Source organism: Juglans regia, chromosome 8 (assembly GCF_001411555.2).
Source record: "Juglans regia cultivar Chandler chromosome 8, Walnut 2.0, whole genome shotgun sequence".
NCBI classification, from domain to species: Eukaryota; Viridiplantae; Streptophyta; class Magnoliopsida; order Fagales; family Juglandaceae; genus Juglans; species Juglans regia.
This window is the reverse complement of record NC_049908.1, coordinates 18,782,560-18,804,618: the sequence shown is the minus strand read 5'-3', so window position 1 is coordinate 18,804,618 and position 22,059 is coordinate 18,782,560. Positions and strand designations below refer to the sequence as shown.

The window sequence follows — 22,059 nt, the reverse complement described above, 5'->3', positions numbered from 1 at the left end:
TTAATTTGACTTAATGATATATTAATTTAATAAGAACATGATTATTAATTAACATATAATAAGTAGAATAATAAAATATGATATAATTAAATAAATTAATAATTAAAAAAATTAAATATTTTTAAAATTATTAGTTATTCATTATCATATAATGAATAAATATATAATCTAATATAGAGATTTGATGTGAATAATTAAAATTAAATTTATTTTATATTATTTTATTAATATATAATAAAAAAATAATTATTTTAATATAAAAATTTATATGAATGAAATAATTAAAAGTTAAATTTTTTTTTATATTTATTAAAATTATCTTTTAATTTTGAGCCATTCAATAAGAGTGCTTTAAACGGAAAGGACTCCAAACACTGCCAAAGCAGAGAGGGGGACATCACACCGCGGAACAACTGTTAAGAAAGTTATGTTTGGGTAATATATACATTTTATCAAAAAATATATTTATATTCATGACTTTAAGACTGGGTCACAGGTTCCACAGCCCGGAAGCTGCCAGAGCCCCCCCGAATCTCTCTTTCTCCGTCTCTCTCTCTCTCTCCGTCATTGCTTTCTTGAAGCTGGATCAACTGCAAAGACATTAAGAGACAGAAAACTCACGCATTCCAACGCACACAACAGGTTTATCTTGCTCACAATCTTCTCCCTCTGTGTCAGATTTTTTCTTCTACTAAACGGAAGCACTTCAAGGTTCTAAACGATCCTCAACTACTCCCTCAATTTCTACACGCCTCTCTCTCTTTCACTTCCTTTCACCTAGAAACCCATTATTTTCTGCACTCAATTTGACCCGGTTAGAACAATACGAAAGAAATATATTTCCGGAGTCTTTGACAAACGACCAAATTCATCCAAAACAACCCAAAAATCTTCCCCAGTACCATTACAACCCCAACATCTCACAAAACTCTCTGTCTCTCTCTCCCAAAATATATTTCTCCTCTGTAAATCAGTAATCCTTCTATCGCATACACATTAGATATTAGAGATGTCTTCATGCCCTTCAAACTCTATTGTTTACAATGACAGCCTCTGTGCGTGTCCTCCCGGTCAGCTCCTGAATCGAACCGCCAAAAATTGCACCCTCTTCGTGGCCGATTCCGCCATTGCCACCGACTCCGGCGTTGTGTACTCCATTGGCTTCCCGGCGAGCTTCTTCGACTTCGACTCCATCAGGAAGTTCACGCAGTCCCAGGCTGTTTTCCTCGAGGCCACACTGGTCATGCTCGTCTCCTGGCTCTGCTTCTGCTTCTTCATGCGGTTCATGAAGCTTGGGGATGGCAGAACCGTCTGGTTCAAGATTAGGTGGTGGATTAGCAGACTGGACATTTGCTTTTCCACTAGGCATTGGCTGGTAATATTCGAACCCCGACCCCCAAAAAAAAGGGATATTTCGTTTTCCATATCCATAGGTGGGATAGGTCATTCTAATCAAAATGCTTTATGGGTTATCGAATTTACTTCGTTCTGGTGACAAATCGAGGTGGTGGTTTTGTGGGTAGCCATTTGGCAAGGAGTTTTTCCTTGGGTAATTTAATGGAAAATTCAACCAGTTCAATTGCCCCAAGACTCTGAATGCGGAGTTTTGAATCTAAAACGCCCAGTTTCTATAGCTTGCTTTTGGACCACTACGCCATTAGTTATGTTGCTTTCAATAGAGATAAAAGAACTTTTAATTTTTCTCTATGTTACTACTTACAAAACCTTCTTTTTCTCTATATCGCGGATTGTAAGAAATATGCTAGAAGTATTACCGACTTTACCTTGTTTTGCTATCAAGTTTTGGCCTTATGAATCTTTCTGTCAAGCATCTCATACAATATCAATTACGGTGAAGATGTGTAGGGTCAACCTTTTAGCTAGTCCGGAACGTCTCACGAATTACTAATGCAGTGTAGGAGATTTGTGTCAGGTTTTTACTAGAATTATTTTGTGAGAGGCGTGGTCCTAAGTTTTAATCATATGATGAATGTGGTCGTACTAAATAATTTTGCCTTAGATCAAGGGGGATTATCTTCATGTCTGGGTAGGGCTTGCACATGCCGAGTACTTTATGGGTTAGATTAATATTTGTTTTTGTGATTAGTGATATAGTTGTGATGATCAAATGATTTGTTCCCACTACATACCAAAATAGAAGTTTCCTATTTCTTTTTGGGTTTTGTGGTTGAAAGCTTTGAAGGTTGAATATGATATGTAATCCACATTATTGATATATGTGATATGTTGTTGTATTTAGTGATTTGGAACTATGTTTCTGAAGAAAAATTTAAAGTTCTCCTGGTCCCCGCTCTCTGTAAATCTGTATAAAGAATAGTTTGCTTGATTGATGGTATATCTTGCATGTACTTCATATAGTTAAGCTTGATTAATGATAAGTTGTTGTATTTGAAGCTGCTGGCTTATCACTGGATCACCATGGATTGTCCAAGAGTATAAATAGAGGCAAAAACAAAATGAGAGGATCCCAATCCATAATTTAAGGGCTAAATAAATTTTGATTGTATGTTGCAGCGCTGCTATTCCTTTCAAGATGTCTAAAAGTTTGACTATTTTGGAAACCTTAATCACTGTAAAGGTTCCACCCAGGGTTGATTTATTCATTTTCTCTTTGGCATCTTTATGATACATCTTGATTCTTGATATAATATGACAATGTTTTGACTGGTTCAAGGTTTTCTTACAGAATGACCAGAAGGTTGTTGTGAAGCGGAAGACAGAACTCGGTGGAATGTTTTCAATAGCAAGTTGGATAGTCTTCATTGGTTTGTTCGCTGCGTGAGTATTGATGTTATCCATCTTTAAACTAACGGCTACAATTTGTTGATGTGAATCCGATGTATTTATTAAAAATTTCATTTTTATATTGCCCTGTCTGTCACATGATTTGAGATTGACTTGGCTTTTCAGTTCCTTCTCAGGTTGCTCTACCAAATAATATCAAAGAGATCTGTTGAGGTGCACAATGTCAGAGCAACAAATGCACCTGACTTAGCCTCCTTTGTCAATGACATGGAATTTAATATCACCACTCTTTCTAGTATGAGCTGTTCTCAGTTACGTAATCTTGATACTTTGGTTATGGGGAATCCTGGCTCTTTTGACCAAAGATTTACTTCTCTCTCAGAATTTGCAAATTACTCGTGTCATAACACAAGTCAGGGGCCAACTATAACTATTAGGTGTAGCAGTTGCAAATTCATCCAAGACAATTTGTACCTATCTTGGCACTTCATTGATCTTCCCAATAATCCAGCAACTGCTGTTGGATTCCGGTTCAACCTTACTGCTAGGAATCAAAATAACAAGAAACATGTGAGCTTTGTATGTGGGACAGTAAAAAATGGAAGCAGTGTTGATGATAAACCAGTAACATTCAGAGGGAGGGTTTCAAACATTTTGAAATTCAATTTATTTCCGCGGATTTACCATAATCTACATGATCTGAGGCTCATGCAGCCTCTATTTCATGAATTTCTCCCCGGTTCATCATTTCATGAAACTAGTCTGCTCCATGCCTCGCTTCAAAACTCCAATGATGGGCTAATCAACATCACATTGTCTATAAACCTTCTCTCTGCCTATATTGTTGAGATCAGAAATCAAAATATGGGGGGTCCAGGTAAGTAACATGCTTCATTTTGTATATATGGCCCATTCATTGTGCACGTCCTGTCTACAATATGCTACTCAAGCTTTATGCCTATGTGCTGTACTCCAACTCTTGCAATTTTCCCATAGTTATGCTTTATATTGGTTTTGTTATATCCATTATGAAGGTTTTTGCGACACCATTATCATCACTCTTTTACTAATGGAAACTTTTTGTTTGTACTGTGGGTGAATGAAGTGAATATTGTCTTGTATATCACAATGTTCTTTTGCTTGATTTGCTAAATGACTGTCCGGGACTTATCTGTATCCAATTTTTTAATTAATAAGAATCTCATTATAAGCACGAAAGGTACAATCCAAGTGCAACAAGATGTGTACAAGAAAGTGACCTAGCTAGAAATACAAAAGGAAAAGGATGCTAGAAGACTATGGAAACTAATCCCAAGAAAATCTATAGAAGCTGTCCAAAGGATGAGTGTGTTGAAAAAGAATGTCATGATCTCCTACATCGTCTTTTTGAAGTCCTCAAAGTTTCTTTTATTCCTTTCCCTCCAAATACACCAAATAAGGCATGTAAGAACCATTGTCCACACTCCTAAATTTTGTGAGCTACCACCTAATCCTCTCCATGAATGAAAAAGGCTGACATTGCTTCTAGGCATTATCCATGCCAAACCAACTCCGTTCAAGACATGATTCTAACTCAGCACTAGCCACCTTAAAGTGTAGTAGAGAGGTGATCCATAGACTCTCCACTCTTTTACACACACAACACCATTCCATTATAACAACGTGTCCTTTCTTTAGATTTATCCATGGTGAGAATTTTCCCTAGAGATGCTGTCCAAGTGAAAAACGCTGCTCTTGGAGGCATCTTAGGTCTCGTATGTTTTCAGAGATGAGATGAGATGAGATGAGATTAAAGTTAAAAAGTTGAATAAAGTATTGTTAAAATAGTTTTTTAATATTATTTTTGTTTTGGGTTTGAAAAAGTTGAATTGTTTATTTTATTTTGTATTGGAAGTTGGGAAAGTTGTAATGATTAGATGAGATGAGATGAAATGTTTTTTGAAAACAAACGAGGCCTTAGTTTGCCATGAGGAACAAGGACATTGTAGAGAGAACAAATGTTGAAATTTCTTCTCTTGCAAGGGGCCAAAGTAACATATCTTCACCTCTTATTTTCATACTAGTCTACCGTATTGTAGGCATTATCCATGCCAAATTGACTCAACTGAAGACATCATACCAACATAGCACTAGCCACTTACACTTGCCTTGTTTCTATTTAGCACATCTGGCACTTAATAGTGTAGTAGAAAGGTGATCCAAAGACTCTCCACTCTTTCACACATAGAAAACCACTCCATTATAACAATGTGCCCTTTCCTTAGATTTATCTACGGTGAGAATCTTCCCTAGAGACACCGTCCAAGAGAAAAACCACTCCATTATAACAATGTGTCCTTTCCTTAGATTTATCCACGGTGAGAATCTTCCCAAGAGATGTTGTCCAAGAGATAAACACAGCTCTTGACAACACCTCCATTTTCCATGAGGAGGCAAGGCATTATAGAGAGAATGAATGTTGAAATTTCTTCTTTTGGAAGGGGCTAAAGCAACATATCTTCACCTCTTGTTTTCATATAAGTCTACTTTTATTTTTTATTTTTTATGTCGAGGAACCTCTTCAAGGCAGGCCCTTCGGACCCACCCCTGGAAAGTAACCCCCGGTCTTGTGCACCGCACTCTCGAAAGTTTCCTTACATGGAACTGGTTAAATCGCTAGCTTTTCACCAGGGGATGTGGCCCCAAATGATTGTTTGCACACATGAGGTGTTGAACCTTGGATCTTGAAGGGAGTGATACCCCAAGACCAAGACCTTCACCACTTGGGCCAACCCCTTGGGGTTTCATACTAGTCTACTATATTCCCTTTTTTTTTTTATAAGTTACTAGTCTACTATATTCTACTCCAAGGAAAAGTTTAGTTACCATGAGGAATGAGCACATTATAGAAGAAACAGACATTGAATTTCCTTTCTTGGGTGGTAAAGACCTTGGGCTACGGGGTATGCTCCCCTTAAGGTCTAAGGTTCACATCCCCTCGGGTACAAACAATCTCCAGGGGCCATCAGACTGAGATTTTCTCCTTCAATTACCCGAGGTGCACTTGCGGGAAACTCACTGCCAGAGGGCCTGTACACTCTTGGGATTAGTCGGGATGCCGTTCCTGGACACTCGGTGCCAATAAAAAAAACAAAAAAACAAAAATTTCCTGTTTTGGAAGGGGCTCTTCTCCTCTTGTTCTCATACTAGTGGAGTACAACAGATTAAAAAATGACAAAAAGACCTCAACCTTCTCAATCATGAGCTGCTCGGATAAAATAAACATTCCTTTGAGGGGGAACCATTAGAAATCTTCAAAAAGTTAGCCAAATAAGCCTCCTTTGCACAAGCCACTTGTACACATCTAGAAAAATGTTTTTTCAGAGGCCCACACCCACATCATAGATCATGCTAGAATCTAATCATAGACCTGTCTCCTTCTTCGAATCTAATATGATTAGAAAACTTTCCACAAGCTTTCCTTGTATTCTTCCATAAACCCACCCCATAAGAACCTTGGATCTCATTAGAACACCTCCCACCCCATTCGCTATTTAGCGTCTATAACTGCTTTCCACAAGGCCTCACTTTTATTTTGATAATGCCAAAACCATTTCTCCTGTAGTGCACACTTAAAATGGAGGAAGTTATTATTTTTTAAGCTCTGACATTGTTTTGAAATTGCTTAAGTTACAAATATATCAGTTTGTTAAAAAAATTAAGCATGGTGACTCGATGCGGATTATTTTCTTAGATTTTCTTTGTAAATCCAAAGAATGCCCAGTCCAATTATTGGAGTCGTCCATTATATATATTGTTGGGTTAAGATATTATACTCTTTGTGCACTAGGGTCTCAAATTATAATTTGTTATGGTGAATGGGTTTTTATGCACTTACATGTGTATAAAAACCCGTCTTACATCTGTATTACCAGAAGATGTATGCACTTACATGCACTTGTTAATGCATGTGGTTAGAGCATTGAGAGTGATTGGTGTGGTGAATGCTAAGAAATCAAGGGGAATGAGTGCATACCAAGACTGGTATGCATATGAGAGTATTTGCTCTTCAAGATGGTGTAGTTGCCCATATCATTATTCAACTTCTTTAATGGGTAGATCATTTTCTTTTTGATAAAAGCTATAGCTATTAGGTCTCTGAAGACACTGTAATTCTTCAGAACTGTGATAAAAAAGAAATGTGCACTTGGGCTATGCCAATTATATTAATACAATCGTTTACTTATTAAAAAAAAAAATCCTATATAGACCATATCTAATTTATAATGTAAACGCATGACCTTCATCGTCCCTTTTTTCAAAGGATGTTAACTCTTTAAGATGCACCCATGGAGTTCCTTTCCAAGCAACGTGTATTTAGATTTGTGCTTTAAGCCACCCAGTTGTTCACTTATGCTAACTTTCCAAGGTCAGGCATTTCACTCGTTTTAATCAGTCTCCAGAAATTTGTTATGTTTCTGTCCTTTACTCATGTCAGTCCTATGTAAGATGGATTTTTTCATTTCTGTTGCCAATTCTAGATATTTGAGTGTTTCCATTTTAACCTTGTAGTGGTTGGTCTTTAGCAATATCTGCATTGTGTTTCGTTGCTCTATGAAATTGGCAGACCGCCTGTTCTTTAGATTTCTCTTTTTTTTCTTCGTGCTGAATTTTTTTTTCTCTTGGATTAAGTTTTTTGGAGAGTATGATTTCTACGGGCTAGTTTTCTTGACAAATGACCTTAAACAAGTTTTATTTTTTTTAAACTTCCTTTCATTTATATCAATAAATGGATTGTCAAGAAGAACCATTTTATGAGACAAGTTCAGTCTGCTAAAGTATGGCCTGTGCTGTTGTTTTGGGAAGAGAATCTCAGAATGACGTAGATCAAATTTCCTCACTATCATGGAAAGCAATAACTCACTTGTTTAAGTGTGTTTCCTTACTGGATTTCTTTCTAGGTTTTCTAGGAAAATGCAGTTTAAAGAGTGAGAATTTAGGGTGTTTCCCTAGGCTACCTGACTCCACGTGTCTCTCTCCTGTGTTAGTTGAGTATGCACTACATCACAAGAGGGTGGAGATGGTAGGTGACCTTGTTGAAGAAGGTTCTGTTACTAACGTGTTTACTTCCATTGTGGGTAATGTATTTGGATTTACCATCCGAAAAGAGGAAAAAACGGAGTCAGTTTTAATGTGGCTGTATGATTTCTAGGACCTAGAGGAGTCGCTCGTTGCTTGAAATGGGCTACAAAAGGTGGTTCTTAAGCTAATGCAACAGGTAGTATGAGTGTATTGAGCTCTAGCTCTGGACTGGTAGCTATAACATCAAGAGATTAGATTTGTGGATCATTGAATATATCTACACTAACAGCAATGGATGTGCAGACTTACTAGAAAGTTGGGAGCGCACACACAAAAGACTTCAGTTAGATGATTGCTGACTGGGACAGAATGCTCCCTCATTTGCAGATGTAATAGGGATTGCTTTTCCCTCTAATGTTGCTTGCTACTTTCTAGGAGAGAGACTAGTCAAACTGCTTCGTTAATTAAGCTGTTTCAGTTGAGCCTGTGTCACTCTCATCTGTCCGTTTCCTTTCTGCTAATTTGAATGAAGCTCCTTTTTATAGTACAAAAGAAGCTAAACAAACTAGTAATATGCTTTATTTTTGTATCTTTTTGTTTTATTTCTTACATTCAAAAGATTCAGCGGTAAATTGGGCAGTTAGTCAGAGTGACCTGATTACGGCTACCTTCATATTTTCTTTTATTAATAAGCATAATGTTTTGTGGATCAAAAAGCACCAATGAATAATTTTTTTATGCATCTATGCTCCTACAACTCTTAGTTTCTGTATTCTACTTTGCTAAAATGTATGGTTTATTGTTTAAATTACTTTCATTTCCAATAATCTAATTTTATCTTGTTTGTTTGATTTGTAGTAAGCTTCCTCGCGAATCTTGGTGGTCTATATTGCATCAGCTTTGGCATTTTTTTCTATCTTTTGGTGCAAGTATGACTTTTGCTCTTCTCAAAGCTTGCTTTCCTTCTTAAGTCTGTTCCCGGGATATATTATCAAAATACATGAATTAGAAGAAATAACCCTTATGCCCTAGATTGAAGCTCCAGCAAAGTGGTTCATATTAAATAGCCATATACAATACAAATAAACTTTGTTGTGGGCCCTCCTTTTGTGTTTGCTAGTGTGCACGCTTAAGTGTGGAGTACGAAGTAGAAATGCGGTGCTGCTTGAGTAGCATTGTTAAAATAAGTAGTTCTCTTTTTATTGCTCGGGCATGTTGGATGGTTGTTTAAGAAGGATGCAGCAAAGGTGGCTGTGTTGCAGAATAATCTTGATTACTTGTTGGCAGGGGCATAAGTTTGGAAGCATTGTATATATTTATAATAGGTTATAAGGAAATTAAAATCTCAACAAGGTGATAGTGATTAGGGATTTTGAAACAGAAGGTTGTTGATTTTAATTGTTATATCTAAAACAGTATAATCTTGATCCTTTCTTGTAATTAGGTTTTTCTTTTGTATACTTCCTGTTTACTTGAACTTTGCCTAATTATGTGGATTAATAACTTCTTCTTACTTATCAAAAAAGAAAAATCTTGATCTTTTTTGCAGTACATAAAACATATTGCTGTCATTTTGTGATCATGAACAGTAATGAAGTACTAGAGCCTAGTTTGAAAAAGTAATTATATCCAATAGGTTGTATCGGACCTCTACTCCTAGTTGACTTCTAATTATTTCAATGTTTCACACTTTCGAGTTTCGATTCTATGATGTAAAATGTTTGCTTTGTATTTCCTATATGATTGCTTTTCTATTACTAATCAAGAAAATCTTTTCTGATTTGTAGTTCGAGTACAGGATAAAAAGACTCCGTAATGAAGACAGCATTTTGCGTAAGATTAGGAATCGGCGGAAGGCTCAAGACCGCTGGAATAAAGTAATGTTTATCCTGTGGACATAGCTTTTCCTCAAGGTTTTAAATTTGTTAAGGCTGTCTTATGTTAAGTGACTTATATGCTTTCTGATTTTTACCAGTTGAGGAAATATGTAATGTACACTTGGGGCCGTGGTACATTGGACTGCAAGAGTCCTAAAGAGAAATCAAGTTGTGGTGGTGTTATGGTTCAATCAGTTCGCAGAAATCGATCATCACTCAAGCATTGCCAACCAAAAAAATGGGATTCTATCAATTTCAACAATAAACATAGCTTGCCTAGTGAGGTGATGCTTTATTATTTTCTTTTAAAAGTCAGATTAATTTACTTTCTAAAGTGAGGTTGATTCTATTGTCCTCTTTTATGGCTATATTTTTCGACATTCCTTGGCCTTATTTCTGGCCAAGACTTTGAAATAGTTTGACTTAGGGCTCTCTGGCTTAGGGCATGTTTGGGTAATGAGATGAGATGAGAATTCTGTGAATAATAGTGAAATGGTTTGAGTGAAGATGTTTTATTGGGTTTTGGGAAATGAGAGAGAAAAAGTTGAATAAAAATATTATAAATTTAAAAAATTGTTGGAATATAACTTTTTAAATATTATTTTTTTTTTGAAATTTGAAAAAGTTGTATTTTTTGTGTGTTTTGTTTGGAAATTTGGGAAAGTTGTAATGATTAGTTAATGATTAGATGAAAAAGTTGAATATTTGAAATTAAAAAGTGTTTTTTGTTTGAGTGACGTTTGGGAAGGAAATTATGGGAAGGTTTGAGATGAGATGAGATGTTCTCAACTCATCTCAAATCCCAAACATGACCTCAGTCATGGTAGTTGCAATTATAGGCTGTAAATTATTTCCAATTGGTTACCCGATAATAATAGGCACGAATGCAAGGGGGGAACTGTCGATGCTGAATTAAATGTTTTATGGTCAAGCAATTTTTGATACGACAATTTGTTTATATGTTAGTTGTGTGTGACTCTATAATCTTTGCATGTTAATATATTTGGTGCTTATTTGTTCTTAGAGTTTTGATTGTGGTGAAACTTTATCAATATGAGGTATATCTTCTAATGCTTATTTTCTCCAGCCTGTAAAACGGGAAGTTCTCGGCTCTACGAATGTTGTGAAACAACATTCTGTCGGTTCAAGTGAGGGAGTTTCCTCCGAGGCTCGAGCATTTTTGGTTGCAGATGATATCATTCCCCCACCACCTATACTAGGTAAGAGCAGTGTCATCTGTCTCTCTATGCTATATAGCAGTGTATAATTTAACTAAAGATGCACAAAATACTCCCACATTGAACTAACGAAATATCTGACTAATCTAACTTTCAGCTACCTTCGGCGACAGCTACTGTAGCTCAGCTAAATCCATTGTTTAACATTTCTTATTTATTTAATACTTGTACTCCAATGGTTTAGCAAAATTTAATATTACAAAAAAATTAAAAAATATTTAATGGCTTAGTGAAATTTATAGATAATCCATTGTTGGATGTATAGGAACTAGATTATGTAAAATAGCCATGATGTCTTTTCGAGCTAAATTTTAACCAAAAAATTACATAATCAGATGCCAATGCTCTAACAACTAATTATTATAATTGTCTTTGCATGTTTTACCATTGAAAAAGAAATTATTATACACTCATATAGTATGTACGGATGTACCCCTTTGTAGATTTTCAATTCATCAAAAAAAGATTTAAGCTATTTCTCTTTGAAAAAGAATTTTACCAGTGCGAGGAACAACTTACATACGTTCAGTTGAAAACTCAATTCAACCAGACGTAATTGAAAACTAAATTGACATTAGTTATTCTGAGATTTTGCTTAAATCATGTGAACCACTCAATATTTTTCATAAATTATTCCTTATAAAATATGGGCTTCACTGTTGGACGTAAGATAGTACTCACACAAACAGTTGGGGTGAATCTCATTGTGAACTGAATATCTGTGAATGCTCACTGCATCAAGTTTTCTTTAGGTTGATATCACTGATATTTAAATTCAATAGGGACATATGCAAAACGTGGATATGCTTGGTAAAGCTTCAATCAGTGCTACAAGACTGCATAAACCCTGAATATAGAAGTTGTAAATTTATTTAACTAATGGAAATTAGATTGTAAGTTGGGTTCAGGTGTTTTATAGACTACAAGATACTGTGAATGCAACACTCCCTTTCCGTTGGGTTTTGAAAGCTACTCATACACAGCTTTGTACCAGATAAGAGATTTAACACCAAAATAATAAAAAAAATAAAAGAAAAACTTTACCTCATTTTATTGACATAATAAAATTTAAACCATAACATGAACTGTCTTGATAACTGAAAATTACAATAACCTCATAATAATTCAGAATTAATCCTGTATCGTCATCTAAGTTTGGAGTCTCATAATTCTTGTCTGCTTTCTCATCAATATCATCCTCATCACCTGAACATTTACATAAAAGCATACAAAAGTGAGTCAAAGAATTGGTATATAATACATCATAAAGTAAACGACTAAACAATCATATCACATATCCGATAAGTAGTAAACAATGACTAAACAAACAACATATCCATCATATCTAACAATGAATAGACAACCAACATGTTCGTTGCATAGCATTAAACATGTCTTTCACTTGCTTTATGGCCAACACATCAACCTTTGCGTGCTTGCATTCCATACAAAGTTCATAAAGCAAGATAAAATAAAAACTGAATGAATGTTTAGGCATGAAAAGATGGCCCGAAGAGATGCAAGGCACCAACACAAAGTTATGGGTAGATGTGCAACCCACATGGAAGTCCAAATAAAGGTGGTGATGTCTGAGCCAATATGACATTAATTGAAATTCACAAGCACTTTGCATGTTATCATATTTTTGGTACATAAGAAGAGAGGGTTTCAATGAAGGGTCATATGTAGCATAAAAATTTGACAACACTTTTCAAGCAAGAGGAGAATGTTTACCGCACATATAAGGGGTTACTTACCTCTCTTAGCTTCTAAGAAGGAAAGTCATGTCAGTTAGCAATCTATACAACAGCGCATCAATTCTCAACTCATACATGCCGTAATGGTAGACATAAGGTTAAATTTCACAATCCTATGTTTTTGTTATCTCCATGATGGTGGACTGCTGGAGTTTCCAGCCACTGGAAGCAAGGGTTTTCCTCATGAAACCGTCCTGTTTAGAAGATATCTAGGGTGTTTAGGCTCATGGATTGCCTCTCCAAAATTATCAGGTTTAACTCATAAAGTGTGTGAGCTGTTATCACTAGGTTAGGGCTGACAATTATCCCTGAGGAGTGGTGGTAGTGTTGCTGTCAAATACTTGACAACAACCATGTTATTCGATACTATGCCATCAGTCTCTTCTATGCACACAAGCTACATGCTGTGATGATTGTGGACATATAAACTTTGTATGCTGTCATGCTATTTAGCCTTCATCATGCATTTGCTAGAAGGGAATATAGATTTAAAGGGCTATTAAGGCATTTTGTGGATTTTCAATTATGTTCAGAATTTCAGCCACTAGGCCTCATAGAATACTACAAGTTAGGAGTTCTAATGTAGGGGAACAACAAAGAGGGATTTTCTAGGGTTTGTTCTTAATTTCTCAAGTTTGTTGGGACGGATTCTTACCCAAGACTTTCCAATCTCCCTCAATTTTCTTTATTTTTTGATACTGTTAAAACATGGACAGCAACTTATTAGGAGAGGGACAATCTTATTATGCATGGAGGAAAGTTCAAAAAGTCTAGTGAGAATTCACCTAGGGCTTCAGCAATTAGGGAGAAACTAGGGGAAAAGTTGTTGCCTTGCCTTCCTTGAACCTGGACAGCCACCACAGATGGGTTTAGGGTGTACCCAATACATATTGAAGGAAGAAGAGAGAACTTTCTGGATTTTGTCTTACCTAGAGTTGCAGCAACTTTGTAAGAGTCTCCTTTAAGATTTTGGCAAGAAAAACTCAAGGAAAAAGATTCAGCAGGCGATCTTCTTTAGGTTTGGGTAGTGTGAGGAGGAGGAAGATTTCTGGGCTTATTTTCTTTAGGGTTGGCGCTACAATAGATTGATTATAAAGGAATTGGAAATCTGTAGATAATAGAAAGTGGCAGTAGTTAGGGTGAGATTCGGAGCCGTTTTGCTTTGAATATGACTCTAATGGTTGTTTTTAGTATGAAGAGACTTCTAATGATCAAGAGGCAGCCCTTTATGTGGGTATCTTGGAGCAGGATTGGGCTCCAAGTTTCGGCATTTAGGGTTTTACCTAGGCTGATGGCCTTTTTTTCCTAGGGTTTCTCGTGATATCGGGTCTATGTGGAGTCAGGAAAGCTGTCCTAGTTTGTGCAGAGTCTCAGCCGCCTTGAATGTGTATATTTCGGTTTAATCAAAGGGAACGGAGTGTTGACTATTAACAGCCCTTTTTCTTGGTGGTCTCTAGGAAGTTTCCTGGTGGTCTTCGGTTTCTTGAAAAATTATGATTCCTTGCATAATTAGGAAATCTAGGCAGCCTTTACTACAAGATGTGTCGAAGGATGCAATTTTAATAGTCTCATCAAAGATTCAAATCAATGTTCAGAAAATTAACTCACAATAACATGCAAGAACTTAGGACCTGTGGGCCTAATTTCAAAAGTGTAATGTTAGATACAGTCCTAAGGTGTATGAGCCTAGTGCACTCCCCTTGAAAAAAAGTGGGATCCACCATTAAAAAAATGATTTTTTCATGTAGATCTCAGATTTACTCACTTTTTTAAAAGGTGTGCACAAGGCTTGCATACCTTAGGACTGCAAATATCGTTTATCATTTCAAAATTCATCCCAACCCTAGAGATTCAAGTTCTAGGGTGTGACTGTGGAGTTACACATTGTTGGCAATTGGCCGAATGGGATGAGGGTTTCAAACTTCTTCGCCTTATGGCTTATTGAGAGAGCAAATAAAGTTTGCAGATTATTATTGAAGAAGATGGCTAATTTCCAGAATCTATTGCTTTATGGATTATGTGATGTAGCCATATCCGTGGAGTGATGCCAAAGAGCCCTAGGCCTGAAGCTTAGGTTCTATGATTTTCCAGAAAACCCAATAAATACCCAATCTTTATAAGCCCATAAGCATAGCACTGTTTTCTTTTTCTTTTTATTGGGAAACAAAGTTTTATTGATCATAAGAGTAGGCAAGAGCCCAAGCATAGCACTGTTCACGAGACTACTTAAGATACTGTTCACACAGCCTTTGTGCTACATCATCATCGTCAACTTCTAATACCAATGCCGTTAACCAAGTAGTATTGTGTGATATAGCATGCTATGCTTTGCGATGGTCACTTCTTAGGGTTGTGCAGCAGGTTATTTTTTATTTATAAGTTATGCAGCAGGTTATGCCCTTTGGTAGTATGCTACTTGTTGCAGTATATATCTGATGGCAAATGTTGCTTGAAATTACTTGTTGGAACACTTTAAAGTGTCTAACAGAAACAGTAATCTTTATCTGTGAAGCAAGAGGGATCTTTGACTGAGGATTTTGTTTATTAACTCATGCCAATTCTTACTACCTAGTATATGTGATGTGTTACTTTTTCATTGCAGAATTGAAGCCTAGTTCTGAAATGGATATGTCTGATGTCCACGAGAATCTCAGAAGTTTATACGAGTATAATGTCATGCTGAGGGAAAAGCTTGCGGCTACTCAAAGTTTGCTTAATGTTTTGGCCACGAAGTCTTCATCTCCTGTAACAGAGAACAAAACATAGCATTTAGCATATAGGATTCCTTGTTGCTTCCGTTACTCAAAACTCTCACCAGAAGTAGTGGAGTTTTTTCTGCAGACCTTTGCCCTTGGAACCTAAAAAGCTGGAGTTATCATCAAATGACCTTGGTGTATATAGTCCTCGAGCAGCTGTAGAGGTGAGTCTAAGTCTAACCCCTTTTTGTCATATCCAAGGCCGCTGCTTAGTGAAGGGCTGATCAGTGACTTTTAAAAGGAGAGGATCACTCCGTGTTCTTATCCATGTGATGTTTCACGAGAGGCCATTTCCCTTGATATGATTGTTCGAGCGGTTTTCCTTTTTACTTGGTGACATTTGCCGATGGCTGCGAAATTGATATTGTTTATTGACTACTGGTATAAAGGCATTTAATTGCAAAAACGAATATGCCCTGCAGCGTGTACCATGATTTCCAGGTTGTAGTTTTTTCAGATTTTGCTTGTACAGCAAAGAAGGAAAGAGGGGGCAGAAATAATGTGTATTGGCTTGTGAACGATTGTTTCCATAGACCTTATATTTGTTGATTCTTTAAATGGGAGTATTATCTTACTTTTTTGGGACTTTCTTTACCTAGACATACCTACAACTCAAAGAACCTGTCCGGGTGTGAGGATTCTTGCCCAACAAAAGCTGAAATCGGCTGGTCGTATGGAATATCGGTAATGTTGGTTCATGCCTTGTCCTCGACGAATAGGATCAGAGAATCCTTTATTTTTTTTCTCTTGGCTTGAGAAATAAGATATAGAGATTGGCATATTGGATTCCAGTCCTAATGAGAGGGCAAGGTAAAAGAAAAACTGAAGAGCTGGTTGATCCCTTTGAGGGGAAAGTATTTTCATTGGAAGATGCTCGTTTTCTTGGCCATTCATCCTAACAGGAAAGTGCCTTATAGTCTTATTCTGCTACCTTCTGTAAGTCCTCTCTTTCCATTTGTTGTGTTCTCTTGGGAGTAACAATACTGGATCTCCTACCACACTTGTATCATCTCACCTATTTATTTTCACCATTTTAAAGATTAGAATTTGACGAATCATGCTATTATTATTATATAAAAACTAGTAGTTGGAGGGTATAGTCTTAACTTTGGTAATTGGTTTCTAATATTGCGAAGTATGATGGAATTAAACAGAGGAAGGTTGCCACAATTTCTAGATTTTGTATTAGCAGTTGTAGGGTAAGCATAACTTGTGCAAGCTATGATATCATGCTTGATGAAAACTTTAGTTGGGTATTTAGATTGACATAGAAAGATTCCTTTGTCGAAATGAACAACTTCAAATCCAAGAAATTAAAGAGCCCTTGGCTATCCACGTGGACATGAAAACATCATGAATTCCGACAACATTGGTATCTAACAAAAATGCTTGGGTTGATGGTAGAAGTGAAGTTGAGGGGACCCTAGGAGGGAGGATAATTTGGGAAACGAGGCCCTTGGAGTTAAGGTTGTGTATTCGGATCGGAATTTTTTTGTTCCGATCCGGAACCCAGTAATCCAGGTGGTTATCAGCCCGAATTGGATCTGGGGTAAAGACAATTTTTTACTTGCCCGGATTTGGCAACTGGTTTTGTTTTTAGAAAAACCTATTATGTTTCAAAACAACTTCGTTTTGTTTATGGAAAACGATGTTGTTTTGAATTCTTGATTACTTCCCTAGCCTTGCTGCTACACACACGCATCAGTTTGCAGTTCGGGTTATTTTAGTGGATAGAATGACTTCTATGATTTTGTACGAAATGTAAGAAATTGACTTTTAACAATCTCCCCCCAACAAATTTTTAGATACGGATAAATTGAAGAAAACTTCAAGAAATAGATCTATTTATGTTTACGAAGAAACTTCTGTATAATGGTAATCTCTAAGGTTTCTCCTTTGTAGGTGTGTCCTGTATCAGTCTTATGTAATGGAGGGGGATTTAGAAGAGCTAGACCATAAGTTATCATTATCGCAGAATGAGAATGAGGAGATTTTTATCGGAACAAAATTTATAGGACAAATTGCATTGAGGGGAGAACTTTGTCTGATCAAAAAATTGCTGACAAACAGATACTAGAATGTGGAAGCTTTGAAAAATATGTCCCAAAACCTAAGGAGACAAGGCAAGGGAAGGAAATGGTCTTCAAGAATCCATGTCAACAGATAATGTTAGAAGAATTTAAAGATAAACGAGGCTAGTCAAATCTAAGGGGCCATGGTTGTGTCAAGATATAAATATTTCAATATGTATCTTCCCATTTGTTTAACTGTTTAGGATACGTGGTGATTTTACATGGTAATAAAATAGTTTCTGAGTTCGAATCCTGATTCTAAACCACACATTAGAGGAAGAGTTAAGATATAAATAATTAAGTTTTCCTATATCTATCATCTTAACCTTTTTCATAGGTGATTCCATCAACATTTATTTTTTGTGAAAGATTTTGAAGGCGAAATACAGCTTTCAAAACTTTAGCTAAGAGAAGCTTCATTTTGGATAAGATTATGACTTGCCACTACGTGGGATGAATGAGGGAGTGGGGAGGTTACTAGGGGGAATAAGGATGTGGACATAACTGAGCATGTAACAAATATGGACTTTAAAATGATCCATGTTAAGACAAAAGTCCTTGTTGATGTCGTGTTTCGTAGCTTGGGCAACTCATTAATTCCTCCTCATGTATCTGCAAGACCCAAGGAGATGAGGGCTCGGGATGGTATGGGATACCTTCAATGCCTAAGTCAGAATTATTTGAATGTGTGGAAATGTAAGGAGAAAGTGTTTTTCTGGAAAAGAGGAAGCAGACCCTTTTACCTGAGCTCGCGACGTGCTTATATACCCAGTCGAAGTGGTCCCCCCTCTGTTGCCAGTAGATTGTGCAGAGTCGTACCAAACGCCGCACCATTGGCAAGGCTCTCCTTGTCATGTCGGTCATCACCCTGTCATGTCGTGCGTAGTCCGTTCCCTCTCCTTCCTGCTTGTCCCCTGCGGCAGGTGAGGGATGGCATTCCCACTACCCTGTAGCACGGGTGAGGGAGTTACCATTTAATGCGGCGTGCAGGCTCCTTGTGTGACTGCTCCTCTGGTCATTTAATGCGGCGTGACCATTGTCTGGTTGTGTGGTCTGATGGGTTGCCCCAACGAGATGACTAATGTCTCCACTAGGAGGGCCTTCCTGAGCCAGTTCCAGCCATTCCCTTTCTTTGTTCCTCGTCGGGCTATCTGCTGATCTGCTTGGGCCTCAATTGGGGCATACTCTACATGGCCCATGATAGGAAACCCACTCCCTTCTTAGTACCTTTCGAATTCCTACTGGCGGTGAGAATTCAAAAGTCACCTATCACGGTCGATCGTGGACCGTTTAAGCATTGTAGCAGACTACCCACGTCATAGGCGTTAGTAATTCATGCCACGTCAGGAGGGGACGCGCCCTCATCTGATCAGGGATTGGCCCGTGTTTCCTATGCATTCGATGCCCTCGTGCCCATACTTGAAGCTTGCGCGGTGGTCTCTCTTTCCACCATCATTACCCACAGTGGGAACTTCAGGATTTGTTCCTGAAGTTTCCCCTTTTACTGCGCCTGTTAGTTCCTGGTGTTAGGAAATCCAACTATCATGTCGTTGTACTTAAACACTCTCCCTTCGTCTTCGTTCCCTTCTTACTGCTCCCTCTGTGCGCTTTCTTTCCATTTTCCTTTGAGTTTTCTCTCCTCTTTTCCTTTCTATTGATTCTTCTCCTCGTGTTTACCTTTGAGGGAAACGTTGTTGAGCCTGAGGGTCTTGCACATCCTACCGCTGAAAAGAAGTCATCGTTCTTCAAGGGCAGAGCTGGGAGTCGATGGCTACTCCTACGGATCTTCTTGCGTTGAGGGACTCCTTCAACATTCCTAACTCTGTGGTCCTGAAGGTTCTAAGGCGTCATGGCGCAGCTGTCGATGCCGATGGTTTCGGGTTGAAAGTGGCTCTTTTATCTCAGGAATGGGTTATGGCTTCTACCAACCCATTCGCGATATCTTGGACTACTTGTACTCTTGGCTCTCGCCCAGTTTCACCCAAATGCCTGGTGGCTTCTGGTCTCGAGCCGCGTGATCTACCACATGGTTTTGAGTAATGGGACTGAGGAATATCCTGACCTAACTTCTCGGGAGTTCCTGTCTATTTATAGGGTGTTGACGTCACTTCCCTCAGCTTCACTTCGCTTCCCGAGCCCCCAACAACTTTTCTCCCCTATTTAAGGAGTCCCCCTCTTTTCTTCTTCCTCCTCCATCTCCTCTTCCTCAACAGCTCCCCATTTTCTCAGTTGTTTCTTCCTTCTCCACTTTCTCTCGGACTACAGTTCCTCCTTCAACCGTTGTGTTCTCCTTTCTTCCCCTTTCTTCATTCGCCACTTTCTTGTTGCTTCCTATTGTTACAATGGCTCTTGTTGATGTCGCTCCTCCCTACTTCGGGAGGAAACATTGGGTTTCCTCTGTCACCGGCACTGACCTTAGGGCATTTTGCTCCAATTACAGGATTCCCCCTTCCGTGGTGCTGGTGATGCCTTGGAGTGAGCATGCAGTGAACCCTGACGGCACTGCAACGAGGGTGGCTCTCTTCCAGTCAATGTTCGCCAATGGTCTTCGTCTCCCATTCTGCAGCCTTATTCGAGAAGTCTTGAATTATCTTAGACTAGCCCCATCGCAGTTCCATCCTAATGTGTGGCGCCTACTGATTTATAGTTGTATCATCTATTGGATGGTAATAAGCATGACCCCTAAAGAGTACCCAGACCTGACACCACGAGAGTTCTTTTTATACATATTGGCTTGTCTACCATCTGGGCAACATTGTCAGTTTCCAGGCCAGGTCTTCGGGCCGAAAGATAGCTTCGCTCGAGCAGCGTCACTCGAGCATAAAGGAATGGTCCCGCAAGTTCTTCTTTGCGTCCGGCCTGGAATGGGAATATCTCGAAGGGCTAGCTGCCCACAAAGAGTTCCCTATTCAGGCGTGTTGGGGGTATCCCCTGTTAGCTTAGAGTCTGGAGCTTACCCTCAACTGGAGAGAAGAGGCTCGGTATGAGTTAGTCATGGCCTGGGTGCAAGCCCATCTGAAAGAGTCGAAGACTAACGTGATCCTTTTTGACGAAAACATTCGTGATTACTTGACTACACCCAACCGCTTGTATGCCATCGGAAGAAATGGGTAGCGTCTCTCTCCCCTCGAGACCCGCCCCTCTCTCCGAAAATGCGCCGCACGTCCTTCTAGCAGCCGGGCCAAGCGATCGAGGGTGTGCCATGATTCTCCCTCGCTGAGTGGTGACGCCAAGGTCTCTACCCCTCCTAATGGTCGGGTTGGGGAGTCGGGAAGCCATTCTCGATCGCCTCGCTGCCAGGAGCCTGTTCGTGCTGAGATTCCAGTTCCCTCGTCATGGGGGACAATGACATCATTCCCTAGTGGTTCTGGTCCTGCTGCCGGCCCTTCTGCTTCAACTAGTTCTCGACCTGCCAAATCCTTCCTAGACCCATTGCTTCCTTTTGCAGAAGAATTGGAAGCTTGTGATCTTTAGGCGGCGTTTTTCACCTCCCTGGCGCACCCTTATTTGCATGAGCCTAGCTCGTTCACAACCTTCACCTCCTTCGAGGATACTCTTAAGGAGGAGACTGTCGCCAGGTTCCAATAGGCAGGTTCGCAGGCCGGGCTCCAGGATGCGGAGTAGCCACCTTCTCAAGACTCAACTCAAAAAGAAACTGAGGGCGAGGCAGGCGAGATGACCTCGGGTTTTGGGTCTCAGTAGGAAGAGCAGAGCACTTCCCGAGCCTCCGCTTTTGGGGACAGCGAGATGACCCCTGTACCGAGCCCCTGCCCAGTCTCTGCTCAGAGAGACGCTCACGGGAATACAACGGGCGATGAAGGCGACTTGACTTCAGAACCTGGGCTGCATGAGGTAGAGCCCTGCCTTTCCAAGGCCGCGAACTCGAAAGGGGGGCCGGGTGGATACACCTTTCAGGATGAAGAAGAAGAGAGTACAGGAGGCGAGGAAGGTGAGGGTTTGACTCTCGAAGCCCCTCCCGCTGCAGCTTGGAGTCCGGCTGACAATCCTCCTCCTGAAGACGGAGCGGAAGGAACTAGTCAGGGAAGTGGTGCTCATGAAAGAACTAAACCAGGATTTGGAGATAGTTGCTGCGAGGCAAAAAGAGAAGAAGAAGAAGCTCAAAGGCCTTTTGCGCAATGCCGACCAGGACCTCTTTGGTTTGACGTCAGAGAGGAAGTGGCTCGAAGTGGCTCGCATTGCTTCCAAGTAGTGCTTGGTCGCTCCGGAAGTAGAGTTGAGCGCCGCTAGTGAGCAGTTGGAGTCGGTCCAGGAGGAATTGTGGAAGTCCCAGGAGGAGATGGAGTTCGTCTGAAGGGAGATGGAAGAATCCTTTCGGGGTCGGGCCTTAGCAGTTGGGCAGCACTCGAGGCTGTTGTTTGGGAACTTCAAGCACTCTCACGAGGCTCAAGGCTTTAAGGGAACAACTACGACTGATGAAGGCATGCATTGGTGAGCTGGCGCAGTCGGGGACCCAGAAGAACCTCGACCTCTTGTCTCGCAACATGGAGATCGCCAACTTGAAGTCTCACTTG

The 22,059-nt window shown here is 39.2% G+C and overlaps 1 protein-coding gene across 1 annotated transcript; it reads left to right on the top strand.

Moving 5' to 3' along the window:
- Positions 1–504: 504 nt before the first annotated feature.
- LOC108997871 lies at positions 505–16,041 on the top strand. The gene is made up of 8 exons (XM_018974259.2): positions 505–1,375; positions 2,708–2,799; positions 2,943–3,643; positions 8,686–8,756; positions 9,615–9,704; positions 9,803–9,988; positions 10,792–10,924; positions 15,302–16,041. The coding sequence occupies exons 1-8, from the start codon at positions 1,010–1,012 to the stop codon at positions 15,463–15,465; spliced, it is 1,803 nt and encodes a 600-aa protein (XP_018829804.1). The 5' UTR covers positions 505–1,009; the 3' UTR covers positions 15,466–16,041.
- The last annotated feature ends 6,018 nt before the right edge of the window (positions 16,042–22,059 follow it).

Excerpts from the sequence above, each read along its gene's own strand:
- LOC108997871 (XM_018974259.2), top strand. The coding sequence starts at position 1,010 with ATGTCTTCATGCCCTTCAAACTCTATTGTTTACAATGACAGCCTCTGT. Across the intron at positions 1,376-2,707 it reads TTTCCACTAGGCATTGGCTG|AATGACCAGAAGGTTGTTGT; the intron begins GTAATATTCGAA and ends GTTTTCTTACAG. Across the intron at positions 3,644-8,685 it reads TCAAAATATGGGGGGTCCAG|TAAGCTTCCTCGCGAATCTT; the intron begins GTAAGTAACATG and ends TTTGATTTGTAG.